Consider the following 15,266-nt stretch of genomic DNA (forward strand, 5'->3'; position numbering starts at 1 on the left):
ACAAAGGGGGAGCAACGGTCATTATGGACCGCTCTTGTTATAGAAGCAAAGCCTTGCCACAACTAGCTGATCGTAAAGTATATTATCCTTTAACACATAATACTACTCTATTAATTAAAGAAAAAATAGCGGATAGTGTTAAAAGTTCATTAGCTCTAAACATAATAGATAAGAAAACAGGTGATTTTTTAATTAAAACTGATCCATTAATTCCGGTATTCTATCTACTACCGAAAATTCATAAAAGACTAGATCGACCCCCTGGAAGACCGATCATTGTCTCAACAGATTCAATTCTCTCACCATTATCGAAAATTGTAACACCTTTTATTAAGGACACTCCATATTTCCTTTCCTTTTAGATACAGGAGCTTTCCTACAAATTATAAGAGGTTTTAGCACACTACCGGAAGGGACTTTGTTAGTCACTCTTTATGTAAACAATTTATATACTTCAATACAACATCAGAAGGGCGTGGTAGCCACAAGAAAATTACTTGAGAAGTCTACCATGAGCGCAATGACTCTATCTTTCCTCATGGAATTACTGGAACTTGTACTCAAAATTTTTTTGTTTATTTTTGAGGATAGTTTTTATTTTCAAATTCAAGCTACAACAGCTATGGGGTCCAATGTGGCCCCACCGTATGCAAATTGTTTTATGTCTACATTTGAATCAGAGTATATTTACCCAAATGAATTGTATCAGTCTCATTGTCTATTATGGCGTCGCTATATAGATGATATTTTTTGTTTATGGAAAGGAACTAGTGATAGTTTACATCTATTTTTTGATCAAATTAACCATATTTGGTCAGAATTGACTTTTTACCTTAATTACAATACCTCAGAAATCAACTTTCTAGATACTAAAATTATACAGGATGATGATGGCAATTTGAAAATAGACCTTTCAGCGAAGGAAACTTATCGCAATAATTTATTGCTTTATGTGAGTTGTCACCCTAAAGCCATTAAAAGATCCATCCCATTGTCTCAATTTGAACGAGTTAAAGGAATAGTCAGTGATCCTTAGGTTAGCACTTTACGTATGGACGAAATGGCAGGTAAATTTATTCAAAGAGGTTATCCCCGTCGATTACTTCGACAAAGTCGGAATAGAACTGTTACATCCATGACATCTTCCCTAATTAAAAGAATCAGTTTCGTCCATACCTTCCATCCTTTTATGTACAAAATTCATAATATTATCCGCAAGCACTGGCATTTACTTCAAAACAATTTTCCAGGAATACCAGAATTTCAAGTTCCTGTCCTGCCATGCTTTAGGAGGCCCAGTAATTTGAGAAATAAAATTATTCGAGCAGACATTGGTTCTGCCATTACAATTCCTAGACAGACATTTCTCTCAACCCAATGGCAAGGCACATTTCCATGTCTTCAATGCGCACAATGCGCCAATGTACAAAAGGGATCTAAATTTTCTCATCCATTTACAGGCATTGATATACCTATTCAAGGTTTTTTTTACTTGTGACTCAAAATCTGCTGTATATGTCATCAAATGCCCCTGTGGCAAAATTTATGTTGGTGAGACTACGGAAGCGATTAAAGATTGTATATCTCATCCTAATCGGATATACGCTGTAATAGCTATCAACTTCCCATTCCGTATCATTTCTATTCAACAGGACATTCTATTGCACAGTTATGGTTTTTGTTGTTAGAGCAAGTACAAATTAATAGGAGAGGTGGAAATTTGGTTAAAAAACTTCAATTAAGAGAAGCTTACTGGATCCACTATCTCCAAAGTTTAGAACCAAAGGGATTAAATAGGGAATATGAGCTGTCAGGTTTAATCTGAATTCCCCTTTAGATATGTTCTTATATTATGATAGAGTGTATTTTTTCTAGATACGTGTATGGAGAGATGTGTATGTATGTATATACATGCATACATGTGTGTATGTATGTACTGTATATATGGAGATATAGTTAATCAAATTGTATGTTTTTGTCAACTATGGAACATCCACTCCATATCCATGAATAAGTTTGTTAGCTATACCTATACATGAAATGTTCAGCTATGTTCCATCTATATATAGCTTTAACACTGGATCAATATTCCAGTATTATCCAAAATATTTCACACATAGATTATTGTATTGTGGATCTCGTTTATTCATTCCTTGTGATTGACATCTCTTTTTTACTATTATTCAGGTTGCACCTTGAGTATTTAGATACTCACCTATCCATCACATTCCTTTCATGACTTGGACCACCTCTTGAGTCACTCACATCCTGTTTGCACTCTAGTACTGCGTTCCACTGAGCACTTCCTCCTCTGTGAGCTTCTAGTGACGCACTTCCGGTTTGTCGCTCTATATGCTTTTCTTATGCGCCTTACTCACAGCGTCCTACGTCAGTTCCGGTCGGCGCCCTTGTGCTCTGCTGCTATTTATAGCTCACTACTGCACCGGTCTTTTCAGCGTCCACACCACCGGCATATACCTGCTCTCTGACTACGCGGAAACACTGGAACTTCAGTCTTCTATGTATTTTTGGTAAGCCACCTCATGTTAGTTTATTTACCCTTTACCTGTGGAATATTTTCCACTTGTGGATGTCTCCTTTCCATACAACAATATTTCTATATAACTTTGTGGTTTTTATACCAGTACTTAAAGGCTATTTTCATTGTTCCTAGATTGCTAAATGAACCTTTTCTGAATGAATCATTTTTTGATGGCTTCCATTATTAATAAATATACATGATCCGGTAAGCCTTTTTTTCTTACACATTCTATGCATTTTTTCACTTGGTGGTCCTTAACCCCTCTATGGTCCTTTACATTTGTATCTTGCATACCTAGCTTCTGTTTACTTAGTTAATATATACTGGTGTGGACTTTGAGTCACATGTACTCTGTTTTTTCTTGTTATTGATTCATTTCATAACTTGTGATATGTGAACAAACTATCTGAAATATTATTGACATATTATTGTACTATTCTTTTTTTGTACTATTAACCTATTCTGTCATCGTAACTTTATGTACTTGAATGTACTATTATGCTATTTTTGCAAATATGGATTTATCTAAATATATTTAAATTTTCTTTGTTATTTTCATATTTTCAGTCTGATGAAAGTCAAGGCAATGACCGAAACGTTACGTTTTTGGATTATGTTTTCATGAAATAAATTTATTACAAGCAATTTGACATTTGAGTGCCGGACTTTTTTGATTACACTTGTCTTCAACACGGTCCAGTCTCACCAGCCTAAAATCTGGTTTACTTAATCCTCACCCTGATCCTCCTTCTTGCCACCATGTTGAGTCCCAGGAGCTCTTTACAACATAATTTCTTGATTGTGGCTTCTCAACATGCATTTTTCCTGAGTGGATTTGTGACAAAACCTGAAACAAACCTGATGCCAGCAGAGTGAATGAGAAACCTGACGTGTCATGCACATGTTGAGTATTTTTGACTTGCAGACTTGGTGCAGAAAATAATCTGCAGCATATCAATTCTCTGTGCGGTTTTCACCACTGACTTTACTCCAATCAATAACGTGGCATAAACGCACCAAAAACGTGCGTTTTTGCAGCTCCATTTTTCCCGCCAAGAGATGCAGAAATTTTACTCCTTGTGTGCACATTCTCTTATCGGCATTATATTGCTCCCTCATAGACTATTCCGTGGTCTAGAGGACATTTCCTTAGTATACCTATAACCCTCAAAAGTGCATAGCCTTTATGAGTCTAGGACCAATACATGACAATGTGACCAGAATATGTATGAGGCCTCCTTTATGTCTAATACAGGGTGTATCTGAGTGCCTTATTTTTGGCAGTTTTTGCTTCCTTCATAAATTAAACTGAAATTTCCTATTTTTTTAATAAAAAAAATTTTGGATTACATACATTATATTTTTTAAAATCCTTTTTAAACTTTGCCTTATATACAAGTCATTATACAGGAACAAATGTTTCTTTACATTTTTTTCCTGTAAACTCCAATTTCTCATTGGTTTGGAGTGTTTTATTGTCAGTCCATAGCCCCTTAGTGACAGAGCCAATTTGGTACTTAATGACCAAGCCAATTTTTACAATTCTGACCACTGTCACTTTACGAGGTAATAACTCTGGAATGTTTCAATGGATCTAGGCGATTCTTCTGAGAATATTTTTTTGTGACATATTGTACTTCATGTCAGTTTTGAAAATGTTGCAATTTTCGAACTTTTAATTTTTGTGCCCTTAAATCAGAGCGTTATGTCACACAAAATATTTAATAAGTAACATTTCCCACATGTCACCTTTACATCAGCACAATTTTGGAAACATCATTTTTGTTGTTAGGACGTTATAAGGGCTAAAAGTTGACCAGCGATTTCTCATTTTTCAACAAGATTTACAAAACCATTTTTTTAGGGTCCACCTCACATTTGAAGTGAGTCTGGGGGGTCAATATAGCAGAAAATACCCAAAAGTGACACCTTTCTAAAAACTTCACCCCTCAAGCTGCTCAAAACCACATTCAAGAAGTTTATTAACTTTTCAGGTGCTTCACAAGAACTAAATCAATGTGGAAGGAAAAAATGAACATTTTAGTTTTTTCACAAAAAAATTATTTTGGAACCAATTTTTTTTAATTTCACAAGGGTATCAGGAGAAAATGGACCACAAAATTTGTTGTGCAATTTCTTCTGAGTACGCCAATACCCCGTATGTGGGGGAAAGCCACTATCTTGGCGGAAGGCAGGGCTCAGAAGGGAGGGACCACCGATTGACTTTTTGAATGCCATGTCACTTTTGGAGACCCCCTGATGTACCTAAACATTAGAACCCCCCCAATTCTAACTCCAACCCTAACTCCAACACACCCCTAACACTAATTCCAACCCTAAAACACCGCTAACCCTAAAACACCCCTAACCCTAATCCCAACCCTTACCATAATGGCACCCATAACCACAACCCTAACCACAACTCTAACCCAAGCCCAAACCTAACTTTAGCCCCAAGCCCAAACCTAACTTTAGCCCCAACCCTAATCCTAGCCCCAACCCTAACCCTAGCTAAACCCTAGCCCAACCCTAACCCTAGCCCAATTCTAACTCTAGCCCAGCCCTAACCTTAACTTTAGCCCAACCCTAACCCTAATAGAAAAATGTAAATAAATACATTTTTTTAATTTTATTATTTTTACCTAACTAAGGGGGTGATAAAGAAGGGACTGATTTACTATGTTAGGGCTGGCGGAACGCACCAAATTATAAAATAATAGTAGGTGCGTTCGCAGCCCGTGGTCCACCGTGCAGAGGTGGTACACTGCTGCTAAGTAATGGCGGAAGAATTAAACGGTGTGAAACCAGTCACACGTGGGTTATGTCACTCAATCTGAACAGGGGCAAACTCTGTTAATGCACAGAGCCGCACAACCGCTGAACGTAGATGCCGGAGCCTGTTAAGCTCACAGAGCCCGGCCAAAAGAGCGCACAGTGTACGGCCACAGAACTCTACCCCAAGGACACGGGGTTAGAGTCCTTCTAGGCCCACTGAATGCGCGGCGTCGCTGCCACGAACGCCGCTATAGACGCTGACTTTGAAGCACGTGCACCGAGGCGTGCCGAGTCCCTGGTGAGGACTGATGTCTGACTCAACCTCTGTCCTACCTACACCAAAGCCTGGGCGCTAGCAGGCTAGGCTGCACAACACATGCGTACCAAGGGTAGTGGTTTCTTAATGAATCATTCACCAGAGACATTCATGCGTGCATACATCACTCACTCCACATAGTCTGTAAATACAGTCTTATCCTAGCGCATGGCCGAGCTGCCATGCGAACCTTTTATAGCCGCGAGCGTCCGGGACCTTCCTGGCTTGTCGGATGGGCCAATCCGAACAGGAGCAGGACCTTAGCACGTGACCTTCGATCTCCAATGGGAGATCACTCCATGGGCATTCTCAGTGGCCCGACATGAGGACTTATCCCTGGAGAATCTCGCTGCTGAGCAGCATGCATAGTTATAGCTGTACCAGAGGTGGCAGCAGCTAGCAAACCCACGGAGTTGGCCTGGACAGAGCGCCGGGACCGTTGAATCTGCTGAGCAGGCTCCACTGCGGCCGAAGAAGAATGGGAGACCGCTGGATGCAAGGCTCTGGATTCCTGCTGTGCAGTGGCAGGAACCTGGCGCCTAACATAGTATTTTTTATTTTGATTGATAGGATCAATCACAGTGATCAAAATGAAAAATTTCCTATTGATGCCAGATGCCGGCCAGCAGATATCGGCAGGTGTATTGCGCATTTTCTTCCCGGAAGATGACGTTGCCGGCCGAGGGACTTCATGGGGGGATGCAGAAGCGTCCAGGGACACCTAAGGTTCGGGGACGGGGAATCGAGGGACCCCATTTCTCTTTCTTCTGATGTGATCACACACGTGGCCTCCTGTGGCCATTTTCCTGAAGCCCCGGGCAGCAGAGAACTCAATCTGCGCATGTGCGGCCTCAGGAAGATGGACGCCGCCACCTAGAAACCTGTGATTAACCTGGCTCTGCTAGCCTTGGACACTGGGCCGTGGCGTCACCTCACCTGAGGAAGGGACCCTGCTCAGGTGCCCTCTGTACCGACCACCGCGCCTCAGCATTACCGCACCTCTGCCGCCGCCACACCACTGGCATGCAAAGGAAGGGACCCTGCTAAGGTGCACTCCCCACCGCCGACACCGAACATCAGCATCGCCACACCTCTGCCGCCGCTCCACCGACACCGGACACCGGGACTGTAGCGTTGCTCCACTTCTCAATCCTGAGGAAGGGACCATGCCTCCTGTGACCCTGCTGTACCACCACCGGCCTTCAGGTAAGAGGGCAATAAGACGGACCCCATCTTATAAAAAACTTTTTTCTGCTATTTTCCACCCCAAAATTTGGGATGCTTCTTATGGTCCGGTGCGTCTTATAATACAAAAAATATGGTATATAGTAGAAAAGGAATTAAAAAAAAAAAAATCAAAAAATACTCACAGCTTCCAAATTTTAATGGACAGGCGTGAACATCCATGGGGAAATCTTCAAGGTGCATTGTGCATTCAGCGTGAATTGTAAGCCTGAAATAAAAAGGAAAAGGTTTCTCTTTAGGTTATTATACATTTTTCTAGCCGTTGTAGTGCTCGCATTCACTAGAGCATGAGTGAACAGTGATTTATTAGTTAAATAGGTTTTCCAAAGATTAAAAAAAGACCTCATCCCAAAACTTGATAACTGGGAGTCTGACTATTGGAACCCCAGCATACTACAGTATGGGCTCCAAAGAGCCCTATCAGAATGGAACGGCGTGCACCTGTGGGACATCAATAAATTCCATTTATTGTCTATGGACTATCAGAAAAAGCAAAAAACAGCGCTCATATATTTCAATCATTCTCATAGATGGTGAGTGCAGTGAAGATGCATATGACTCCTCTGCTCCATTCAGACGGGTTCCGCAGAGTACTGTTCTTGGGACCACTGATCCCAGCAGCCAGAAAGATATCTCTTATCCTTTGGATAGAGAATATCTTTCAATACTAGGAAAACTCCTTTAAACAAGCCCTCCTCCAACTCTTTCTCCTCCTCCCAGCAAAGTTTTTATGCTCTTAATACATTGCAGTTGTGGCGCCCCTGAGGATTCAGTCGCCACAGAGGTACTGCACCTTCTCCTAAGGTGTAGTGCCCCACCATCCAGGTAGGGTGGGAACTCCTGACCACGCTCCACACCTGCATTCCACACACAGGATAGCTCAGTGGGGCCACCTAGCAGCTTCAGGCTGAGGGTTAGCAGAGCACCCCTCGTGGAACCCTGCTTCGTAACACGAGATGTGCTGGGAGGCGGGTGGAGTGAGATGATATAAAAGAGTGGGAAGAGTGAAGGTCAGTGGTTAGTTAGAGAGGAGAGAGAAGATGGATGTCTGAGGGACGTGCTGCAGCAGGTCCCAGTGATCTGGGCTGCTGGCACGAGAAAGACCAGAGAAAGAGACTGATAAGATTGATAACCTAACCTTCCATAAGAGAGATAGAACAGATCGGAACGAAGGAGAATAGAAAGACGGTGGGAAGCAGGTTGAGAAAGAGAGAACCCTTCCAGTCCAGAGAGCGCAAAGGCCGGGGCCCGGTCCCCGAGGTTGATTGGAACTTTATGTCCGGCAACAGACACTGGAGGAGTAGTGAGCCGCTAACGCCTTGCTCCCATCATAGACTTGGGACACAACAGCAACTGAATAGAGAGCCGGGACGCAGTGAGGAGTCCCCGAAGCAGGCTACAGCTGTCTGTCATACAAGTAAAGACTAGGAACACCTAGAGAGAGGCATTCCAGGGTAACTAAGTACTGGAGTGCTTCGCACCAAAAGGCGCATTGGAGGAATCGTTCAGGAAGGTACATGTTGGCGGAGTGTGGAGGGGAGAATCCTATCCTGCCTGGAGGTTAGCTGGAGCCCTGACCTTGAGAACACAGTACGGAGGCAGGCAGTTGTGTGAACTGCAAACAGTGAGTAAAGCTTTGGAACCGCATACTCTGGTGTCCTCCAGTTATTCCAGCACCACTACACCTGGGTACCAGCCTCCATACCATTCTGCGCCTCTCCTCATCCATTGCACCTACACTGCCCTGGGACTACAGCTCCACCTGTGGGGAGCTATACCATGTCTGCTGCACCACACCATCAGTCCCAGCGGACCTGTATGCAGCGTTGGCTTACCATCTTACTTGCCAAACACCACGGGTGGCGTCACGAACTATTCATATAAACTTTAACACCATTAACATCACTGCCATTGATATTGGGCGCCCAGGGCCACGGACCGGGTCACCGCTGCTGTGACACATTCCCGCCTTGACACCGGCCCGATACCGAGTACCCCGCTGCCCTTGGTGTGCGAGGGCAACCCAATTTTGGCGTCACGAACAGGATGACGAGACCCAATGCCATCGGGTTCTGTGTGCCTTGGATTTACAACTTTTGAAAATGTACAGAAGACCAAATTTAATAGACTGTAAAATGGACACTAGAAATGGTCGCTGGCGCGGAGAAGAAGGGCGTGAAGAGATGGGAGGTCCTAAGAAAAGACCGCGAAGAGTCTTGGGCCGTCCCTGCCTGAATTACTATGTGACCGATGCATGGCCCACCCCCCGAGGGGTTTGTATACTGGCTTGGTATGGAGGCGTGGGAAGAAGACGCCGCCCCCTGAAGGAGGGGCAGAGAAAGCCAGTGGCGAGCAGAAGGGCGGAGCAAGAAGAAGAACGCCAGAATGCCATTTTGGAGAGTGAGGGAAGGAGGCCTGCGGAGCACGGGGAAACGAATCTCCCTGGCGCCATGGCTGACGGCTCCAACCCTGAAGCTGGCATGATTTGCCGGCAGCTACAGGATGAGATCATGGAACTGACTACCCGTCTGCAGCTAAGAAGAGAAGCGCTGGAGAGGCTGAGATGGCAGCGCGCCCCGGCGGGGCCTACATCAGCGGTACCCTCTCCATCGGTACCTGCCGCTGCCGCACCAGACTGCTCCCTGGCAGCGTTAACTTTCACCTCCACGCTGTCCATGCGGCTGCATCCCGCTCACCCAAAGAAGTCACCGGAGGACCCGGGAGCTGAGACCGTGCTCCCGCCCGGACCTGTTGCAGCTGCGCAGGTCCCGACCGAAGCCCGCGCGGACCCGGAGCTACCATCCGCTCCGTTACCGCCTGTACTGGAGCAGAGGCCGCACCGCCAGGAGGCCCCAGGTATGTCGGATGTTCCTCCACCTGGGAAGGCCCTGGGGTGTACCGCAGTCACAGCGGCTGGCCAGGTCGTCCTGGATCTGGTCTGGGACCGGGATGCTGGTGCTGTGGGTGAAAGCAGGTCCCGGGAGGAGCAGAATGAGGCCTATTGCGGAGCCACCATTGCAAAGCTGGCAGCGGAGCACTGGGAGAGGGAGCAGAGGAAGCAGGCTGTGTTGGTCCCGGATCTGGCCCGGAAGGAGAGGGCCCGTGCAGGTCATCATGGCCCCCGGGATGCAGCCGGATGGGGGCAGGTGCTGAATGTGAATAAGGAGAGGGGTTTTGGATTCATCGCAGACCCCAAGCACATTGGTGACCTGTTCTTCAACCGGCGGGATGTGGAGTCCCATCTGAGGAAAGGGCATCCAGATAGAGACCTGCAGCCTGGGGAGTATGTGACCTTCACCCGGCATGAAGGACTCCGGGGGTGGTACGCCCTGAATGTACGACGTATCCCTGCAGAGTTCATCAAGAGGTACCTGCCATCGAAACCAGTCAATGCCCGTCCATCCACCGGTACTTCTCAGACTGGTCAGGTACCTGATCCTATGAACCAGGCTGCTCTTGCAACACCTCCAGTTCGGCAGCCCAAACCAAAGATCCCTGGCTTGACACCGTGGGAAGAGGAGTACCTACGGATTGCCAATGACTACTTGGAATCTGGTAGCCACAATTGAAAATCTACATTTACTAAATCTCGTTACCCAGGAGGGTTTGTTTGCACCAGTTGTGCCTTGTTTGCTATCATGTTTTTCCGGTAGCACTTTAGTTGCCTGCTTTTGATTGGCGGTGTTTTTCTACAAATGGAACTGTGGAGATCATGAACGCTGTGCGATCCAAAACTTTCTTGTAAATAGTTTGCACCCCTTTGGGTGCTCTCTTGGTTTTACATAAAGAGACTCTTTGCGAAGATAATGTTTCTGCATGGACACTTTTCGAAGAATGATGTCTACCTCAAGGGACACTGCAAGAAAGCCCGGCTGGGAGCAGTGTTCAGCACCTTACAAGAATTTTGAATGTTATATGATAACGTATTTGATGTTATGTCTTATGAAAAGTAAATGTCTTTTATAGAATATTTGATACAGAGAATTAGAAAAGTTTTGAGATAGAATGTGAGAATTGAATAAAGACTGAAGAATTGAAAGTGACAGGTGACAGGCCAAGCGTATATGGTCAGTGTCTTGCGTCCAGTAGAGAGCGAAAAAGAAAAAGAGAATAATTGATAGAAAATGTGTTGAGTATAGCACTTTGAATTAAGAATTGCACTTAAGTAAATTTTTGATATTAAGATAGGAAGTTAACCTGTTTGTAACGTTTAAGAAATGTGCCTCCTACATTAGGAAGATTAGATAAGTATTGTTGAATAGCATTTCAAAATTTTTGTGTGTTCCTGTATTGTACCTTTTGCTGTCTTACAGCCCGCGGACGTGCTGTGTTTAATGGGGGGGTATGTGGCTCCCCTGAGGCTTCAGTCGCCACAGAGGTACTGCACCTTCTCCTAAGGTGTAGTTCCCCACCATCCAGGTAGGGTGGGAACTCCTGACCCCGCTCCACACCTGCATTCCACACACAGGATAGTTCAGTGGGGCCACCTAACAGCTTCAGGCTGGGGGTTAGCAGAGCACCCCTCGTGGAACCCTGCTTCGTAACACAAGATGTGCTGGGAGGCGGGTGGAGTGAGATGATATAAAAGAGTAGGAAGAGTGAAGGTCAGTGGTTAAATTGGAGAGGAGAGAGGAGAGAGAAGATGGATGTCTGAGGGACGTGCTGCAGCAGGTCCCAGTGATCTGGGCTGCTGGTACGAGAAAGACCAGAGAAAGAGACTGATAAGATTGATAACCTAACCTTCCATAAGAGAGATAGAACAGATCGGAATGAAGGAGAATAGAAGGACGGTAGGAAGCAGGTTGAGAAAGAGAGAGAACCCTTCCAGTCCAGAGAGCGCAAAGGCCGGGGCCCGGTCCCAGAGGTTGATTGGAACTTTATGTCCGGCAACAGACACTGGAGGAGTAGTGAGCCGCTAACGCCTTGCTCCCATTATAGACTTGGGACACAACAGCAACTGAATAGAGAGCCGGGACGCAGTGAGGAGTCCCCGAAGCAGGCTACAGCTGTCTGTCATACAAGTAAAGACTAGGAACATCTAGAGAGAGGCATTCCAGGGTAACTAAGTACTGGAGTGCTTCGCACCTAAAGGCGCATTGGAGGAGTCGTTCAGTAAGGTACATGTTGGCGGAGTGTGGAAGGAAGAATCCTATCCTGCCTGGAGGTTGGCTGGAGCCCTGACCTGGAGAACACAGTACGGAGGCAGGCAGTTGTGTGAACTGCAAACAGTGAGTAAAGCTTTGGAACCGCATACTCTGGTGTCCTCCAGTTATTCCAGCACCACTACACCTGGGTACCAGCCTCCATACCATTCTGCGCCTCTCCTCATCCATTGCACCTACACTGCCCTGGGACTACAGCTCCACCTGTGGGGAGCTATACCATCTCTGCTGCACCACACCATCAGTCCCAGCGGATCTGTATGCAGCGTTGGCTTACCATCTAACTTGCCAAACACCACGGGTGGCGTCACAAACTATTCATATAAACTTTAACACCATTAACATCACCGCCATTGATATTGGGTGCCCAGGGCCACGGATCGGGTCACCGCTGCTGTGACACATTCCCGCCTTGACACCGGCCCGATACCGAGTACCCCGCTGCCCTGGGTGTGCGAGGGCGACCCACAGTCATCATAGTATACAGCACTGTCTACTTACAATTGCTCATTTTGTCTTTTTTCCCTGCAATTATCATTCCCTTCTTCGACTCTTGACCCAGCTGCTTCTCGCTGTGCCAGAGATTTTTGCAGTGACTTATGACTTGTGCAGAGAAAATTGACTTCCTGTTTCTACATAGAGCTTAGAAGGATTCAGCTCGTCAGTTATTAATCATGTGATCTAACGGTACTTCCCTGATTGACGGGATTGTAAAAATGAAAAAGTCTGAAAAATGTACAGTAATGAGGAATCACATGATCAGTAAAAGGTTTTCTGTTCACAGAGAAGTAATCAATAAAAGACGTCTTACAGCAACAGTGAGGAGGAACACTGTAATGCATGAGGAAAATAATACAAAAACTAAATGATAACCTTAAGATGAATCCACAACATTTCCTGATACTAAAGTATTTCTTTTAACACGTTAAGTGAACTTGTTTCCAGGTTATCCTTATATAAATTAAAAGCAACACCATTAAGGCCGGGATCACACTACTGTGTGCGATGCAAGAAACTCGCACGAGTCATAGAAATACATGCAGCCGCAGCTCTGGTCCCGAGTACCGGCGGCAGTGCAGGGTGTTGATGCGAGAGACTCATGCGAGTTTCTTGCATCACACACGGTAGAGTGATCCCGGCCTTAGTCTTCTAACAGATCACTCCAGCAATCTTCCCACTTATCCATCATAGTATGTATTATAATATTCCCGTGCTGTATGGGTGTCACACATCTCTGCTTGGCACCTCCTATCTCCTCGCAATTGCTGGCTCTCCTGTTTTGATGCTCATGGATGATATCTCCTACCTCATCTACCCAGTGCTGCAAAACTTGAGTCTACAGGTTACAATGCTGTCTGGTTACTTTCCTTATTGTGTGGCTTTTGGGGAGAAATTAACCTTATTCCACCCAGGAGCCGCTGACTTTCAGTCATAGAGGCGAGCATTGAGCGGCTCCTTTGACTGCTTAGAAAGCAACGACTCTAAGCACGCCAAGGTACTTTGATTGACAGCCAGCATGTGCACAAACAAAGCTGTCAATCAAAATGCCGGGGCATGATTACATCAACCTCTCACAATGCTGTGAGCAATGTCTGCAGCCACTGCATCCATGCCTCCATGACTGAAAGTTGGAGCCTCCATAGAGGAATAAAGTTAATTTTCTACTGGTAGTTGCACTTTCAGTAAGGCGGACGGACGTCACTGTAACACTATTAACTGGAATATTGACCCCAAAGCTGCAGGATAGTTGTGTTTGTGGACCTGACATGTTCCTTTTAATGCAACTAAGGGGCATTCACATTACAGTCTTGGATTTGGCCAAGCGAAAATGTATTACAAGCTTAGTGTATGGCTCTGCAAAGCAGCACGTTTAGGCTGGTAAAAATATCCAACATACCTATAGGATTTAATATACCTATAATATCTGAAATACAGTTGAAACCAGAAGTTTCCATTCACTATATAAAAATCAGAATAAGCCTTTCCCATTTTTACTCATTTAGGATTACCATAATTATTAATATTTGCCAAATGCCAAAATAATGAGAGAGAGAGAATGTTTTAAGGCATTTTTATTACTTACTGCAAAGTCAAAAGTTTACATACATTTCTTTAGGATTTTTCACCATTGCCCTTAGGCTAAATGACTTGGGTCACACATTTGGGATCTCCTTCCACAAGCTTCTCACAAGAGTTGGTCGGAATTTGGGCTCATTTCTCCTGACAACACTGATGTAACTCTGGGACACAGAACCCATCTTCTTCCTGAGCAGAATGATGGATGGACATTCCCATCTGGTCTGTACTTGCGTATATTTGTTTGTACAGATGAATGAGGCACCTTCAGGTATCTTAAAATTGGAGATGAGCCAGACTTGTGCGAGTTCACAATTCTCTTCCTGATTGGTTGATTTCTTTAGACTTTCTCTTGAAAGAAGCAGTGTATTTCAGGTGTCCATTAAAATACATCCACAGGTGTGTCTCTAATTAACTCAGATGTTGCCAAAAAACATATCAGAAGCTTCCAAACCCATGACATCATCATATGGGCAGTCCAGAAAAGTCATAGTAATCTTAGTGTATGTAAACTTTTGACTTTGCAGTAAGTAATAAAAATGCCTTAAACATTCTCTCTCTCATTATTCTGGCATTTGGCAAATAATAAAAAGGGCAGAGACAGACTACCGTATTTCTCGTGCGAAAATCACATCGCAAAACTCGTACTGGCTGTCGGCTCTCCTGACCTGAACTTGACAACTGCATAGTAATCTATCACGCTATCTTGCTCAGGTAAGGAGAGGTGCCAGGCAAGTCCGTGCAGTGCGATGCGATTCTCGCACGAGTTATACGTCCTTCTGACTCAGCCCTAATTATGGTAATCCTAATTGACCTAAAACGGGAAAGCTTTATTCTGATTTCATGTCAGATATTGAAAAAAAAGAAATATGTGTCTTTTTATATAGTGTATAAAAACTTTTGGTTTCAACTGTACTTTTGGATATTATAGGTGTATTGAAGGCTATAGATATAGTGGATATTATACATATGTTGAAGCCTATAGGCATGTTGTTAATTCTAGGCATATTGAGGCCTATAATATCTGATCTATAATATTATATATACCTATAGGCTTCAATATACCTATAATACCCGACATACCTATAGTTCTCAATATACCTATAATATCCAACATACCTATAGGCATCAATATATCTAAAATATCTGA

General features: G+C 44.4%; 1 protein-coding gene and 1 long non-coding RNA gene across 3 annotated transcripts in view; one reads left to right on the forward strand and one right to left on the reverse strand.

Moving 5' to 3' along the window:
• Positions 1-15,266, reverse strand: part of GABRA3 (gamma-aminobutyric acid type A receptor subunit alpha3) — a 194,626-nt gene that overhangs the window by 44,238 nt on the left and 135,122 nt on the right. For both annotated transcript variants that reach the window (XM_073573058.1, XM_073573059.1), the window contains exon 6: positions 7,004-7,086. In XM_073573058.1, coding sequence (XP_073429159.1) covers positions 7,004-7,086 — 83 coding nt within the window. The remainder of the gene's footprint in view (positions 1-7,003; positions 7,087-15,266) is intronic.
• On the forward strand, positions 2,464-3,172 carry LOC141087512 (uncharacterized). The gene is made up of 3 exons (XR_012231681.1): positions 2,464-2,531; positions 2,675-2,746; positions 3,110-3,172. It is a non-coding gene; the product is annotated as an uncharacterized lncRNA (long non-coding RNA).

This window comes from Dendrobates tinctorius, unplaced genomic scaffold, assembly GCF_039654945.1.
Source record: "Dendrobates tinctorius isolate UK_male_01 unplaced genomic scaffold, ASM3965494v1 ptg000034l, whole genome shotgun sequence".
Taxonomy (NCBI): Eukaryota; Metazoa; Chordata; class Amphibia; order Anura; family Dendrobatidae; genus Dendrobates; species Dendrobates tinctorius.